Source organism: Chelonoidis abingdonii, chromosome 4 (assembly GCF_003597395.2).
Source record: "Chelonoidis abingdonii isolate Lonesome George chromosome 4, CheloAbing_2.0, whole genome shotgun sequence".
Lineage (NCBI taxonomy): Eukaryota > Metazoa > Chordata > Testudines > Testudinidae > Chelonoidis > Chelonoidis abingdonii.
In genome coordinates, this window is record NC_133772.1 from 86,332,722 (window position 1) to 86,349,555 (window position 16,834).

A 16,834-nucleotide genomic window follows, 5' to 3' on the forward strand; every position below is an offset into this window, starting at 1 on the left:
AGACAACCTCCACCAGCAATGTCATTCCTCTGGAAATAGCACCAATGGATTTAAAAATTCAGTTTTCATTACTTATCTGTAAGAGGATGGTCTGTCCCTTTAAGGGCTGGGGGTCCTGAGGCCAGCCAGCACTGTTCAAGTTGTCAGACCCAGCAATTATAAAAGCCAGAAAGTGGCTCAGTTGGGGAGGAGAGTTGGGAAAAGGAATCTGGATCCTGCAACTGGCCAGGGAGTAGAGGGAAAGGTGTAGAATTAAAGGTCTCTGGGCCCCTGTAGCCTCTGTTGCTCTGGGGAAGAGCTTTTTTATGTTATTTTGTGATTGTTTTTAAAAAAAATGTGAATTAATCAGGCATTGAGGGAAGGGCGTGAAGGAGACTTGTCTGTGGTGTTATTTCTTCCTGGGCTGGGGACAGACAGGCTAGCAGGCCTATGCTATTAAATTAAAGAGAACAAATCACAAGTGGAACAGGATGTTAGTGTGCTAAATGACCTGTAGGAATGGAAACTTCATGGTCTAAAAAATTCTTAGTACGTAATAACTTATACTGCACAATTGGGGCCTGATCCAATGGCTGCTGAAGTCAATGGAAAGACTCTCATTGACTTTAGTGGTCAAAGAATCTGATCATTATGGCATGGATGTTGTGAATAGGTCCAGGGGGTAATGACTGCTCTTACCTTCTCTGTGGCTGAATGGGAGATAGGCCTCCAAACTATTTGTCTGTTGTAACATGAGTTCACCCTACTGAATGCTTTGAGAACCACTGATGTAGGAAAAAAACATTAAGGCTGGGTTTTCAAAAGATCCAAAGTGACTTTCAATGGGACCTGTGTTCCAAAGACACTTAGTTGCTTTTGAAAATTTCAGCCTAAGTGCCTAATAAATCACATGCAGACTGGAGCTTTTAGTTTACAGATAAACCTATTATCCTTTGGGTTGACGTTGGCCTCCTCTGGGCAATAATGCCTCCTGTCGTTTTTGTAGTCTTTATAGTTCATAACTAACAGGTTCATAACCAGTACAGATGCTGAGACTCAAACTGTGATCTTGACACTGAGGAAGCTGGATTGATGTTGATGTGCCATGCATCCATGACAATCAATCTATTGTTTCTACCAGTGAGATTCCCCCTTAGGAACTGTAGCAATTTGACTTGTTCCTGTGAAATTCATTCAAGTGTATTCTTTCTCTGATTTTTTAATTTGATTTGGGGTGTCTCAGGCACATACAGCATATAAGGAAAAGAAATAAATTCCTAAGAAGATACCAGTCAGTAATGCGCTAGTTTTGGGGGGTTTATTGTAAGGGGTGGAAGTTTTGTGCAAAACACTCATCTCCCCCTTTCTGAAAAGGGTTTGACAATGTCATGCTGGAAATGGGGAAAGACAGCTATTTGATAAAGACAATGTTTCTCTGTCTCACACATCCAAGCTATTCTGTGAGTGAGTGTGACAAATCTATGCAGGAATGAGATCAGAGCGCATTTCTCTGTCCCTTTTTCTCTTGTATATCTATCTTTGAATTTGGAATGTATCTTATCATACTTCTATGTGACTTGATGTTCCATTGTATTCTATTCTTGTCCTTGCAGTGTGAGTGACAACTGTTAAGCATGGCCCAAGGAGCCACTGATCAAAGTAATGTGGAAACTGCTGACCCAGAGGAGAGTTCTCCAAATATGATTGTCTACAGAAAGGTAATGAATTTGGGTTTGTTCATAAAAACTTTCTGTGCCATCTGTGGAAGGCTCCTATTGACCCTTTAAAAGTTAAATGTATCTTTTATTCTATTTGAGAGCATGTATGTAACATTTCATAGGGCAGCAAATACTTATACTATAAGATTTGAGGGCTGACATTGGTTTCTCTATGCTTGCAAGTATTACTTTTTTTGTAACTGTAGGGTGACCAGATGACCCAATTTTATAGGGACAGTCCTGATTTTTGGGTCTTTTCTATATGCTCCTATAACCCCCCCCCCCCCATCCCATTTTTTCACATTTGTTGTCTGGTCACCCTATGTACATGTAATATATAAAAATATATAAAAATTTGCTATATGAAACATAATGACTAGACCAGGGGTCAGCAACCTTTCAGAAGTGGTGTGCTGAGTCTTCATTATTCACTCTGATTTAAAGTTTTGCGTGCTGGTAATACATTTTAATGTTTTTAGAAGGTCTCTCTCTATCAGTCTATAAACTATTGTTCTATGTAAAGTAAACAAGTTTTTTAAAATGTTTAATAAGCTTCATTTAAAATTAAATTAAAATGCAGATCTTATTAGTTTAGTGCAGTGGTTCCTAACCTGGGGTGCAGGCACCCCCTGGGGCAGGGCCAGTGCAAGGATATTTTGCGCCCTAGGCGAAACTTCCACCTTGTACTCCCCCTCCCCCCGCACATCGGTTCACTGAGGGGCAAATCCCAACGAGCCTTTATAGACCCCAGGGACCAGCCTGCCCAGGAGCCAGCTGTGCCCAGGAGCTGATCCCCAGACCAGGGTTCCCCCTTGAACTCCCCTGGAGGGTACAAAGCCCCCCACAAGCTCTCCCCACCCCACTCCGGTGGCCCCCACCCTGAGTCCACTCACTGGCTTTGCCAGGCTTGGGCCGCTGCAGCAGCTCAGCAGGAATGAGCCACCTTCCGGAGGCACCAGAGAGCTAGAGTGTCCTGCTTGAGGCAGCAGCGAGCCCCAGCCATGGAGGAGCCAGTGCTGTGCAGGGGGGCAGCAGCCCTGCAAAGGCGGCAGCACCGCTAGCGGGGAGCAGCTGCACTCCCCTACTCCTCCTGCCCAGGCTGCAGCCCAGTGCCCCCCCGGGGGCTCCTGCAGGCTGCATTGGATATATGTGGGCGCTGGCTCCCCCCTCGCCCAGGGTTACCATATTTCAACAATCAAAAAAGAGAGGAGAGCCCTGCCCTAGCCCTGCCCCCATCCACTCCCTCCCACTTCTCACCTCGACTGCCCCCATCAGAACCCCCAATGCCCCCCTGCTCCTTGTCCCCTGAATGCCCCCCAGAACCCCACCCCTACCTCAGCCTCCCTGCTCCTTGTCCCCTGATTGCCCCATCCTGAGACTCCTCTACCCTACCTATCCCCCTAGGACCCTACCTGTCCCCTGACTGCCCCAATCCTTATCCGCACCACCCCCCAGACAGACCCCCGGGACTCCCATGCCCCATCCAACCACTCCCCGCCCCCTGATAGGACCCCCAGAACTCCCGACCCATCCAACCCTCCCCCTGCTCCCTGACTGCCCCCCGGAACTCCCCTTACCAAGCCCATGCGGGTTAGATGCTGGCTCCATGTGGAGGCAAAACATCCTGCCGGGCTGCTGTGCGCACAGCCCTCCCCCGCAGAGTGCTGAGGCAGCGGGAGGGGGGGATCTGCGGGAGGGGCGGTGGCGGCTCTCACTTCCGGGAGCCGCAAAATCCGAGCATGGTGAGTGGGGAGTCGGGGGGCGCGCCTGCCTGGGCTGTGGCCCCGGTGCCCCCCCTGGTGGGGGGCTCCTGCAGCAGATGCATGTGAGCGGTGGTCCCTGTGCGCCCCCTGGCTCTCCCCTCGCCGCGCTCGGGCTCTGTGGCTCCCGGGAGTGTGAGCTGTCACCTCCCCTCCCGCAGCAGGCTCAGGGCAGCTCACACTCCCAGGGAGCCGCAGAACCCGCCGGCCTGGCATTCCATTCACTCAGCGGGCTGAGCAGGGCCAGGCAAAATTCGCTTGTGTGCCATGTTTGGCACATGCGCCGTAGGTTGCCGACCTCTGGACTAGACCAATACTAACACAGCTTGCAATTCATATTTTTAATAGTGAAGCAATTATTTACTTATTCATTTTACTAAAAATACCTGTCTAAAAATTACATGCTTTACGACCCTTATCCAATATATTGTTCTTCCATACAGTGGATTCATTACAAATTTTTAAATGGCCTTTTGCTTGTAATTTAGTGTTACCATTTACTCTGGCATTCCTTATACTGAATATAGGCAATAACACAAGTACTAGAGAAAAATGAATTAGGCAAAAGGTAAAATTATAAACATGCTAATAGTTACTATGGGATATAGTGGCTGTTAATAACCATGACACTGTAGATGTACACAGAGCTCTGTAATATAGGGTAGGGGAAACTGTCCCTGTCCTGGAATGCACATATGCACATACAATACCTGCCTGCTTGTACTGTGACTTAAATTTCCATTGATGTTAAACCTAACTCCCTACATCACTCATCTAGTTATTGTAATACACAAATCTGAGTCCCAGGAGTATTTGGACTTCCAGGAGGGAGTAATGAACCACACTGTCTCCCACATTCATATACTGGAGAGGTTTCCCTCTTTCTGTTTTTTTAAAAGAAGCCTCTAAGCTTTCTTTAAAATACATTTTTCACAGAATAAAGAATGCTCTGGCTTTGAGGTAAATGATGTATGTATTTAAGAATCAGAGTGCTTAAAACGGGAGGTGGAGACGACTTGAAATCCTGACGAGTGATGTATCTCAGTTGGCAGTATATGAAGCTTAACTTATTATACTGTACCATAAACCCCAAGTGTTGTTTTTATTTTTTTTTAAAATAGATAGATATAGTACATTCATTCAATGTGATAAAATGTCTCATTTTGAAGTGATCTGGGGGTGGGGGAGTTAAAGCTGAAGGAAAAGCAATCTTAAATTATAGCAATGAGAGCACTGATTTATTTTCAGATTTGTGTGTCTGTGGACTATGGAATTGGGTCTCTCTATAAGGAACAGTAAAACACTGAGAACGTTTTCTATACAGTGTGGGAAACTGCTGTATGGTTCAGCTACCAATGAAATTTCCTGCATAAATCAGGAAGAACTATGATCTACCATCTGTTTATCTGTGCCCTGAGAGAAATGCTGTGTTTTATTAGGTTAAGTCATTCAGCACAAATAACGTTTGCGTATGTAGAACAGTCCTGATTTTAAATTATTTTTACTCGTTTCTTTGATTAACAAAATGGTTATAAATAAGGGAAATATGCTGTTGTCACATTCCAAGATTTTGTTTTCCACTGCATGATTGTGATCTCAGATAATTTTCATATGCTGGAAAATAATTTGGGTTGCATCCACAGCACCAAGCTTTGAACTTGCTGTTTTTGATAACCCTGGTTTGGATTTGGTTGTTGCATGTTAGATCTGGAATGTGAGTGTTAACCTAGTACAGTTCTCTGAGTAATTATGGGTTTTGGTTTTGGTTTTAAATATGATAGAAATTCATTTAAGCTGCTAATTGAAAAGTAGCTGTAGTTGTTACTATCAGATATAGCTACCGTAATCTGAAAGGTCCAACCACCATCATAAGGCTCATCTGGGACCTGTAATTTAAAGGAGGCCTCTGGTTTCATCATCCAGAATTGAGGGCATTGGTTTCATTTGAGACTCTTTATCCAGTCCTGAAAATGTGATTATATTTGTATGTTCACCAGTTTTCTATTCCTCACATAGTTTTTACACTGATACATTTATTCAGTTTCCGTGACTGCTGCTATTTCACTATTATCACTGTAAAATAATTGTTGTGTGATCTGCAATATTAATGGGGAAAACTGCTCCTGCCATTGGATTCATTTTTCTATTCTGGTTACATCAGATGTCAGTACTATCACAATTTCATCCATACTCCATCCAAGTATACTTGTACTTCTCGATTAGCATGTTCCATATATCATTCAGTAAGACTGTTATTACACTAATGTATTGCTGTGACTGTTTTTTTCCCTGGTGCTGGGTTTCACTGAGGATGGTGCTTTTGTGTTTAGGGCTGGTAAGTGCTGTTCTTTCAACATAGCTCATCCGGTAACTGTCTGGCTTTTTGGGCCTTTGTAGTTGTCTGTTGTTAGTGCATTCATTATCTGTGCAAGAAACTACCATAGGAAAAGCTTAACAGGTTGTGCATGTTCAGCCATTATTCTTCCTCAGAGCCAGACACCGATGGAAAAATCTGAAACACACTTCTGTTCTTTTGGCCACATCCTCTCCTTCCTGAGTAGTCTTTGGCTGTTTGTCTCCTCTCATTTCCTTTCAAACGGCCTTATGACCAGTAATGAGTGAAGAGAACATTGGCTAAGACCTCTGAAGTGTGGGCTACACAATCCCCTCAGCAAGCTGATATATCTGTCATTGTATGAACTATACATTACATTTAGAACACTGAATCTACATGTAATAATTTGGAATCAAGGTTAGTTTGTACCTTTCAAAGGAAAGAGTTTTGTTCCTTGTTCCTCAGCTGCAGAATAAGAGTCAAACCCAATTCTCCCTTTTCCTGATCCCTCCAAAGAAAGAAGCCAACACTTGAATGACAAGAATGTAATGGGTAGGTTATTTAGAGGCTGCTGGCATGTCTCCCCAGCCCAGAAAGGATTCTTGCCATACCCAGTATCTGTTCAGGTCTTTTCTTCAGGACACCGTTTATTGAATGCATGGACAATCTTCAGCAAATCCCAGAATAAAACAATTTAACATAAAGCCAACAGGTAACTTTCCCCTGACCCAGGGGCTCCTTGCTAGAGCCCTCCCTGTTCTGGCCATCTCTTCCCCAGTCATCCTATATGCCATTTTCCTGGGACTCCCCCTGGTCTAGGGCCTGCCACACAAGCCAACCTTCTTCCTTTACCTTCCAGCTCCCCTTCAACTGAGCTCTTTCAGCTTTCATAGGAATCAGGTCTTATTAGGTAGTTACCTGACCTCTTCCCATTTGGGTCTGATAATCCCCTCTATCAGGCCCATACACCTGTTAATAAAGGGGGCTCTGCCTCAGAACAGGGCTGTCTGGCCCCAGATTCCTTGCCCCTTAAAGGGGCAAACACTCTGTTACAGTCACCATTTAGTTTTATGTCTCTGTATGCATGAGGATAGACCAGAATGAAGTATTTTAGCTCTAATTAGTTTGTGCTGCACTTTACAGTGGCTTGTAAGCCTCCTCTTAACTGTTCTGGTTTCTACTCGATTTAGGTTCTTTGAGAAATCCTTTTTATTTTTGTTTCCTTCAAAATTAACTTTCTGGTGCTGAGGTTGATAATAGTTACAAGGCATGTGATCACTGAATGTTGAAAGGGCACTCTCCGGCCGCTTCCTTCGAAACCAGCGGCCCAGCTCCTGTCTTACCGGGCTGGCAGCAGGGCCTTGTTCACCTCATCACAAAAGAAGTCTATGTTCTGTAGTGAGACTGCTCTGTCAGTCACAGAGCGTGGTTTCCAGTCTGCTAAAGCTCATGCTACCCACCTATCTCTGTGTATACCTCAAGATGTAGCCCAAAGACGCAAACAGGTCTGTCAGATAGGGTGATGTGGGCTTCATTGTAAGAAGTGCCTGCTGTAATTTGTCTTGTTTTGAGTAGCTTTGGGCAGGGGTGAAAGTAAGATGAAAGACTTACCAGTATGAGGGCCCAGAGTCAGGCCCCTGGAAGGGGCGGGGCTGGGAGTCAGCCTCCCCCAGCCAGCCCTTCCATGCTGTCTGGCCCGCGCTGGCCTGGGCTCTGGTGACAATTTAAAGGGCTCGGGGCTATGGCTGCTACCATGGTAGTGGTGGCTGGGAGCCCTGGGCCCTTTTTAAGTTGCCAGGCCCCGGGGCAGCTTCCCATTTTGCCCCCCCTCCCTCCATCAGTGGCCCTAGCGGGTGAGGGCAGGCCACATTAGATTCCTGTCTAGGGTGACCAGATGTTAAGGGGAAAATATTGGGACTGCCGCAGGGGGGTGTTTTTGTTTTTTTTTACACTCACCTGTCCGGGAGTTCAGAGGCAATTCGGCGGAGAGTTCTTCAGTCACGGACGGTCTTCGGCGGTATTGCGGCAGGGGGTAATAAACCTTGCCACCAAAGACAGAAACACCCACTGTTGAAATACCGCTGAAGACTGCCCGCGACTGAAGGATTCTCTGCCGAATTGCTGCCAAAGACCAGGAAATAAAATATCGGGACAAATGGCGTCCCGACCGTACTCTGGTTGGGATGTGGGACAAAGTCCTCAAAAGCGGGACAGTCCTGATTTTATCGGGACGTCTGGTCACTCTGTTCCTGCCACTCATGTATTGAGCTGTGACTAAAAAGAAGTAACAATATTTTTTGTGTGGCCCTGGAAAAGATGTTGGATTTTGCTTTTGATGTGATTACAGCAGATAGGAAAAAAATTAATTTTGTATTTTTAAAATTGTATTTAAAACACATTCTTTTATCCTTTAGCCTACTTTTCATGGAAGCAGGTGTTGTTTAAACATAAGGGCTTTCACTGGAAGTGAGTGCAATGCTGCTCCTTATTGCTGTCTGTGGGTGTTGCTGAGGGTGCTTCAGGAAGAGGGACAAATGCAAAAGAAGGCTGGAAAGAGGAAAAACAATAGGAGAAAATATTAATTTATTTTCAGGGCTGTCACTTTTCCTTGAAATCCAAGCTCTGGTGTATCTTTCCAAAAATCTACCCCCTAAAAGTTAAAGCTCTGTGGACCATATCAAGAGAGGATGCATTCATTGATGGAATCTGGCATTAGTAAATAAACAAAACAAATCTGAGTGACTCATTACCAGAAATAAATTGGTGAATTTGGAGGGAGTTCAGAGACATCAGCAAAAAATGATCAGGGGGCTGAAAGGAAAGATATATGAGGAAAGAGTAAAAGGCTTGACTAAGCAGGGGCATAGCCTTTTAAAATATTCAAAGAATGTAAGCATGAAGGAGGGATAGGAATTGCTTAGGATAGTAGTTGGGAAATATAACCAAGAGCAATAGGATGAAATAAAAAAACTGAGACTCTAGACTGAATATCAGAAAGAGTCTCTCAGTGAGATCTCTAAGGCTGTGGAATAGTCTCCCAAAGGAAGTTTGTAAGTCTTATTGCTTGAGATAGGAAAAGCTAGACTGAACAAAGCTCTAGAGAATACATCATAGGGAACAATCCTGTACGGGTGGGAGATGAATTGGATGATCTAATAGGACTTTTCTACCTCTGGAGCTCAGTTTTGCCAGATACACCTGGATTTTTTGGCAGCAGTGAACTGTTTAAATTGTGAATTTTTGTTGTTAGTCATTTTTTCTTTTAAGTAAGCCACAAAATTCAATTTCAAAAGGCAATTGCTATTATAAGTAATTCTAGTGTGAATTTGCAGCTGGCACCTAATACTTTTAAAAAGTCTTAATGGTCTGCTAACCTCAGTGTTTCTCTGTCTTGCCACTTTTTAAACGTTTCCATGTTTAAAAAAAAGGTTAGTTAAAACAATTTAAAAAATAACTTTTACATTAGCAGCCTGTGTCCCAGGTAAACTCTGTGGAAACCCAGGACTGGCAGGCACTTTGAATGTAAGAAGGCGAGCAAATCTGGAATGTGACGTGGAGAGGACTACTAGGAGAAGAACAGAGAGGGTATACTAACCGGGAGGACAGAGAGAGAGGCCAGAATAACAGCGTAGCTGGTTCAGATTGGTAGAGCATAGAGGTCAGGTTAGGTGGGGGCAGTAAAAAAAGTAGAGCAACAGGGAGTAACAGAACTTAACTGCACATGGTAAAGAATATATTGCTGATTTTTAGGACCTGCTCAGAAGATCAAGTCTGTACTTTTTTACCGTTCTAAATAGTGGAGGCAAAAACCATCTCAAAATTAGCCATTGCACCCGAATGAATGGGATATAGTCCTACTGGCATCAACACACCCAAATAGAATAAAAAGGCTCCTGTGCATGGTTGAGAACATGAGAATGAGACTCTTTTCATCGATATAACCTTCATATTTATTGAAAGAAAAAGAGCTGTATCTTGAGGTTTCATTAAGTCTTCCAAGAATATATGCCCCCTTTGTGAGAAACTCAGATCTCCTGTTTCATGCAGTAGCACTGTAGTTTGTTCTTGTCTGCTAAGTTTCTTTGTATATCTGAGAGTGTTGACTCAGTATTGTGAGCCCCAAACATTCAAAAACAATGAGTCAGGTCTCCCGAAATCATGAGATTGGCTTAAAATTTGTGATATTTCAAAAGAAAAAATGTTATTTGCTCTTTATTTGCTGTCTGGCTTTTGAGGCTTTAGGTTACACTCTGGTCATATTTTCAAGCTTTTCTTGGCAACCATGGAGGCTAGAATCTTACTTTTTTTAAAAAAAATTTTAATGAAAGCCGAGATTCTCTCAGAATTACTTGTCTCCAGATTCTGAACCTTTAAGTGAAACACTATCACAAGACTTGCAATAAAATTGCAAGCGTTGGCAACACTGCTAGACTGTAGTGATGCAGTTTCCCACTGACATCTTTAAATGAGCTTTGTACTAACCTGTGTTTGTGTATTATTTCCAGACAAGAAAATGATATTAAACTGGAATTAAGGTTTAGAGTACATATCACTAGTTTAAGAGTAAATGGCATTGCAATGATGTTATAATTATCCCCCAAGCAAGCCAGGAAATTCAGTTAAGGTTAACCCACAAAATAAATCCAGACATATTAAGAAGCCATGGGCATGCAGAGTTAGAGGACCCAGACAGCCTTAACTATGCCCAATAGTGATGCCATGGGAAAACATATTTGGAAAAACACACCTCTAATTAAAAACCAATTGAATCTAATATGGGACTGTAAACACTAAAATGTCTTACTCATAATCAAATGTTAATGGAAGACTGAGCTAAAGAACATGAGTTTATAATGAGTATATAATCTGACAGATAGTCACATTTTCTGAAAGAGGTGCCTGAACCAGGAATTTATACAGTAACAAAGACTGGAGTGTGGTTACTGCCTTTTCCACTTACTGTTTTGTACTGTTACCTATAAGTCTAATAAAAGTATTTTTGCAGGAAGATGCTTTTCATTGCCAATGAAAGGCAGCGTTGCTTGTAGCTTTTCATTACTATACAACTATATTTCAAGGATACAGTTTTTCACTCCTATACAACTATATTTCAAGGATACAGGCAGTAACAAAACTGAGAGCAAATAAAGCCATTCCAAACAATAATATGAATAATACTGTATCAGAAGTCCCTTGTCTGGAAAAATTTTTTGAATCTCTCCAAGGCGGCTATTGGGGATGCCCAGCCCATGATAATCTTTCGTATAAGCACATGGAATCTAGATTGTTTTAGAACATAGAACCTATGTTGAGTATTCCACAGCACTTTCAGATGCTTCAATGACCCTAGGCCACTTGGCTTGCATTCAGTAATAACTTAATCGGAATAGTGCCATTGCAACCAGTAGGGCTATTTATAAAATGAGATATTACTTAGCATGAATAAGGGTGGCAGAGTCTGACCCTTATTTAACAAAAATGATTTTAACAGAGGTGCCTTAATATTTGTTCAAAAAAGTATCATAAACTGAAATACTAATAAGAGAATGGGAAGTTGAGAGAGAAGGGTGTTTTAAAAGAATTGCAGAGTAGATTTGCAAAGGAGATGTGAAAGAGAAGTATTGAAAAGAGAGAGACTGTTGATTAAAGTTAGAGATGAGTTTTTCAGAAGAGTTGGAGGGAGACAAATGTAGCAGAATGCATCAAAACAGGCATCTAAGGGTATGGAGTGAGTGGAGGAAAAAGGGAACTGGAATGTAGGGACAATACCCGGAGACTAGGTTGAGAGTGGAGAAGACAAGAAGAGACATGCGAAGTCAGAATCTGGAGAAATGCTGGATCTATGGGCAGGAGAATTCAGAAGAAATCTTTAATGGGTTAACGGAAGAAACCGGAAGACCTGCTAGTGAAAATGTATAGAAATCTAGACAAGATAAAAGCATAAAGAAGCAGTTCATCTGGAAAGGGAAAGAAAAGACCAATTCGTTAGGTATTTAAAAGTGGAAGTGACAAGTTCTGACAGCAGATAAGATAAAATGACCCAAAGATAACGAGTTCAAAAATGATGTCAAGATCAATTGGAAATAGTTGTGGTTATGGCAAGGAATGTTTTCCCATAGTTTTTGGCAGCAAGTCTGAGGTAAAGAGTATGGAAAGAAAATAAAGAACTGTTTTATTCAGGGTAAGTCTAGATAGTGCTGTTTACCAGTGGAAAGTAACAGATGGCAAGAAATTGGTTGGTGACAGAAGTAAGAGATGGGGAAAAAAATGAAAATCTGGAGAGTCATCGGCATATGAATAATAGTAGAAACCAGAGATAGAGGAGAACAGGCTTAGAAACTGTACAAAGGAAAGTAGGGACTGAAAAGAAAATCTTGTGGTACCTCAGCACAAAAAAATGAGCAGATGAGTTTGTGAGAACAGGGCATCTGGTGAAAATGTTTAGAAAGATAATCTGGGAACCATGAGAAAACAGAATCCATTGAGGAGTCTCTAGTCAACAGTACTAAAAGCAAAAGAAAGATCAAGATTGGATTTTTTTTTAAAGATATGCTCTAGCTTAAAAGGAATTATTTGGAGATGTTTCCTCATGGAAGGTGAGATTAGTGGGATCCTTCAGGTATTCACCACTTTGAAAATGAAACAAGTTTCTAAATATGCATTTCCAAACATAACATCAGGCTTTGATTTTTAAAAAAAAAATCTTGATCCTATAGGATTACCCAGCTCTTGGGTTGAGCTGCCTAAAAGATTACTGGCTACTAAGTGAAGAGCCATGAGAATCATAAAAGGCCATGGAAATGATAACAAGTCTTATAGTGATAGACTTAAGGAGCTGCATCTGTTTCATTTAACAAAGAGAAGGTTAAGAGGTGACTTGATCACAATCTGTAAAACCCTCCATCGGGAAGAAAAAATTGATAATGGTCTCTAGCAGACAAAGGGATAACAAGATCCAATGTCTGGAAGTTGAAGGTAGAAAATTCAACTTCCATCACTGGCAATTTTTAAAGATTGGATGCTTTTCTAAAAGCTATTCTCCTGGTTCAGACAGGAATTAATTCAGGGAAGTCCTATGGCCTATGTTGTACAGGTAAGACTAGATGATCACTGGGGTTCCTTCTGGCCCTGAAATCTATGAATCAAAGAGAAGTTAAAAAGAAGAGGTGAGAAAAAACTTAGTAAAATAGGAATGAATGGAACAGACAGCTGATAAATTGAAGTAGAATGTACCAAAGAAAAGCCTAACGGTAATGGGTGAAGTAGGGCGTGGCATTAATGTTGTAAATGAACAATGCCCTCCAGAACATGAGAGAAATGGGATAAATGAGATTAGATGATCGTTATTCTGAAATAGTTTCAGCTGTATCTCTGTAGTGCTTCAATGTAGAGGGTACCTGTGCCAACGGGAGGGGTTCTCCCATTGGCATAGGTAATACAGCTCCCTAAGGGGCAGTAGCTAGATATACAGAAGAATTCTTCTGTCAACCTAGTGTTGTTTACATAGGAATTCAGGTCAGTTTAACTACACTGCTCAGGGGTGTGGATTTTTCAACCCTCTGACCAACACAGTTAAACCAACCTAACTTTCTAATGCAGACCAGGCCTTAATCTTTCATAACTGAAGTAGTAAAAAGACCAGAGCAATGATAAATCAGTGAAAAGATAGAGCATTGCAAGAGTTTACAGCAACAAAGAGGATATGGTCTTACATGAGGAAACAAAACGTTTGAATGTCACATTGAGAGAAGATGGCAATGAGGTAATGAAGCAGTAGGAAGAGTTAAGGAGCAGGTAAGGGACAGAAGAGATGAAGGAGAAAATGAGCTGTTTTCAAGCTAAATGTGGCAAATCCTCTGCAGATAAGACAGAAGATGGAGGTGAAGGAAGATGGAGTGAATCAGAAGTATAGGAAAGTTTATGGATTTGAACTATAAGAATTAATAAGACTGCTATAGCAGGATTGCTTTTACAGGGGAAGGAGGGGGAGCGTGAGGTAATATACCAAGAGGGATTTAAACTATAACAAGTCAGTGGGTTGCTTTTCTCAATGTAAATTCTACTGCTATTTCAAATGGATAAGGCAAACTACTTTGCTACTTGTGATTGGAAAGAGTGACATTTGAAACTGAGTAGGTACAACGATATGATTGAGGCCAATTTACATTAGAGGTTAAAAGTCCCAGTGCATGTGACCTGAAACTGCAGGGACAAATCTACTCAGCTAATTCTGGAGAGCCTCTACTGTTTTCTGCCCTAAATGGTTAAGTACTCTTGCTGATTACTGTCAAATGTTGCATTCTTTTACCTCAGAGGTGACTGCACCTCAGTGGAGCATTGAGTGATACTGTACAGTATACATGTAGTTTGTACAGTCATTGTTATTCATAAGGACACTATTAGGGGACCACTCATAGAGACAGATGCACAGTAACAGAGCTCCAGTACTAACCTCCTCATGTCTATTCAAATCTTGTAAAGTAACCAAGATTTTTACTTCAATCTACACATGAGATGTCAGTAAGAATGACTAGACAACTTACCTACAAAGAAAGAGAAGCAAAACTGATTCTACATTTTAGACTTCAGCAAGGCCACATTCTCTTCCTCAATGAACACACAAGCCAGTAATCAGAGTGGTAGCCATGTTAGTCTGTATCAGCAAAAACAATGAGGAGTCTTTGTGGCACCTTAGAGACTAACACATTTGTTTGGGCATAAGCTTTCATGGGCTAAAACCCATTTCATCAGATGCATGGAGTAAAAAAATACAGTAAGCAGGATATATATCACAGCACATCAGAAGATGGGAGTTGCCTTACCAAGTGGGGGGTCAGAGCTAATGAGTCTAATTCAGTTAAGATGGAAGTGGTCTAGTTTCAATAGTTGACAAGAAGGGGTGACTAGCAAGAGAGGGAAAATTACTTTTATAGTGCTAACGAGGCCAGTGCAATCAAGGTGAATATCACCAATTTCCAACAGTTGATAAGAAGGTGTGAGTATCAGCAGAGGGAAAATTACTTTTTATAGTGACCCATCCACTCCCAGTCTTTATTCAGGCCTAATTTAATGGTGCCCAGTTTGCAAATTAATTCCAGTTCTGCAGTTTCTCCAGTTCTTGAAGTCTGTTTTTAAAGTTTTTTTTGTTGAAGAATTGCCACTTTTAAGTCTGTTATTGAGTGTCCAGGGAGACTGAAGTGCTCTCCTACTGGTTTTTGAATATTACAATTCTTGATGTCTGATTTGTGTCCATTTATTCTTTTGAGTAGAGACAGTCTGGTTTGGCCAATGTACATGGCAGAGGGGCACTACTGGCACATGATGGCATATATCACATTGGTAGATGTGCAGATGAACGAGTCCCTGGTAGTGTGGCTGATGTTGTTAGGTCTTATGATGGTGTCTCTTGAATAGATATTCAGACAGAGTTGGCAACGGGGTTTATTGCAGGGATTGGTTCCTGGGTTAGTGTTTTTGTTGTGTGTTGTGTAGTTCTGATGAGTATTTGCTTCAGGTTGGGGGGATGTCTGTAAGTGAGGACTGCCTGTCTCCCGAGGTCTGTGAGAGTGAGGGATTGTCCTTCAGGATACGTTGTAGATCCTTGATGATGTGCTGGAGAGGTTTTAGTTGGGGGCTGTAGGTGACGGCTAGTGGCATTCTGCTACTTTCTTTGTTGGGCCTGTCCTGCCAGAAGGGTATCCAGAAGTCACCTACTACAGGACAGGCCCAACAAAGAAAGTAACATCTTTTCATGTGCTGTGATATATATACTGCTTACTGTATATTTCACTCCATGCATCTGATGAAGTGGGTTTTAGCCCACGAAAGCTTATGCCCAAATAAATTTATTTGTCTCTAAGATGCCACAAGGACTCCTCATTGTTTTTACAAGCCAGTAATATAGATGAAGCTGCTGCAGATGTGACTGCAGAGAGATTTCCAGGCTGGCAACTTATAGAAATCTGTGTTGGAAGTCTACTGGCCAAGCAAAAATTACAGCAATCTATTAGAACTTTAGTCTTGAAACTGGAAAAATTAAGTCCAAGAATTGCAGAGATTGAAGAGAGAGTCTCCTTTGCCAGCAGAGGTTTTTTTTCCCCCAAGCGATTTAGTAAAAGTAACAGTATTTTGAAGATGGGAAGCAGATCATAACTCTCAGACCTAGTAATTATATTGGACAGGAAGCTGAAGACAAAGGTGTAGTTGGTTATAAACCAGGTCTGATGACTAAAACCATGTTGGAAGAGCAGGAAATACCTTCATGCATAAATTGAAAGTTGAAGGAGCACAGTTGAAACCCCCCCCAAAAGGCACAGACCAGAGGCCATGATAATGAAACTGCTGAGATTTCAGAACAAGGGAAAAGTTTTAGCACAAGCTAGAAAGCATGGAAAATTCTTCTGTGAGCAATATCTCTTATACATCTTTCCAGGCGTGAGTTTTGAGATGAAAAAGAGATTTGGAGTGAAATTCACTCTCATGCAAAAGGTCGTTTCAAAGCTTCTCCACCACTTGAGCCCTAATTGAGAGCTCAAGTGGGATTTAAGTTGTGCCTAGTGTAACCTACTGTTGAGTATTATTGTGTGTGCCCCTTTGTGTCCAGTCCAGAGATGATGAGAGTCTGGTTCAGCCTGCAGCTAAACAGCCTGGTTCTTTAGCTCAAGCTGAAGAGACTTGTGCATTTAGCTCTGAAAGTCCACAATAACAGCCAAGGTGGGGACTATCCCAATAGGCTCTTGTGCTGAATGGCTGCACTGGATGAATTTTTCTTTTTTTATAAAGAAAAATGTGCAAATGTAATCATTTAGCAAAGTTATTCACTCTGCTTATAGATTCTATGATGTATTTATCTACCAAAATCAATATGTTTATTATAAAACTCAGTCACTTAAAAATTCCAGACTCTGTAGAATTGGTCACGTCCTGCAAACTTTTGAAGTCACTTTCATGACCTGATACATACATCAGTGAGACACAAGTTAAATAATTCCTCTGAATGTGAATTCCTTCGAAAATTCTGCAGAGGCCAATGCTGTTGTATG

The 16,834-nt window shown here is 41.8% G+C and overlaps 1 protein-coding gene across 1 annotated transcript in view; it reads left to right on the plus strand.

The window, feature by feature from the left end:
- RGS6 (regulator of G protein signaling 6) overlaps positions 1–16,834 on the plus strand; it is a 500,599-nt gene that overhangs the window by 23,754 nt on the left and 460,011 nt on the right. The window contains 1 exon segment of the mRNA XM_032768378.2: positions 1,593–1,697. Within this exon segment, the coding sequence (XP_032624269.1) occupies positions 1,614–1,697 (84 nt within the window). The 5' untranslated portion in view covers positions 1,593–1,613.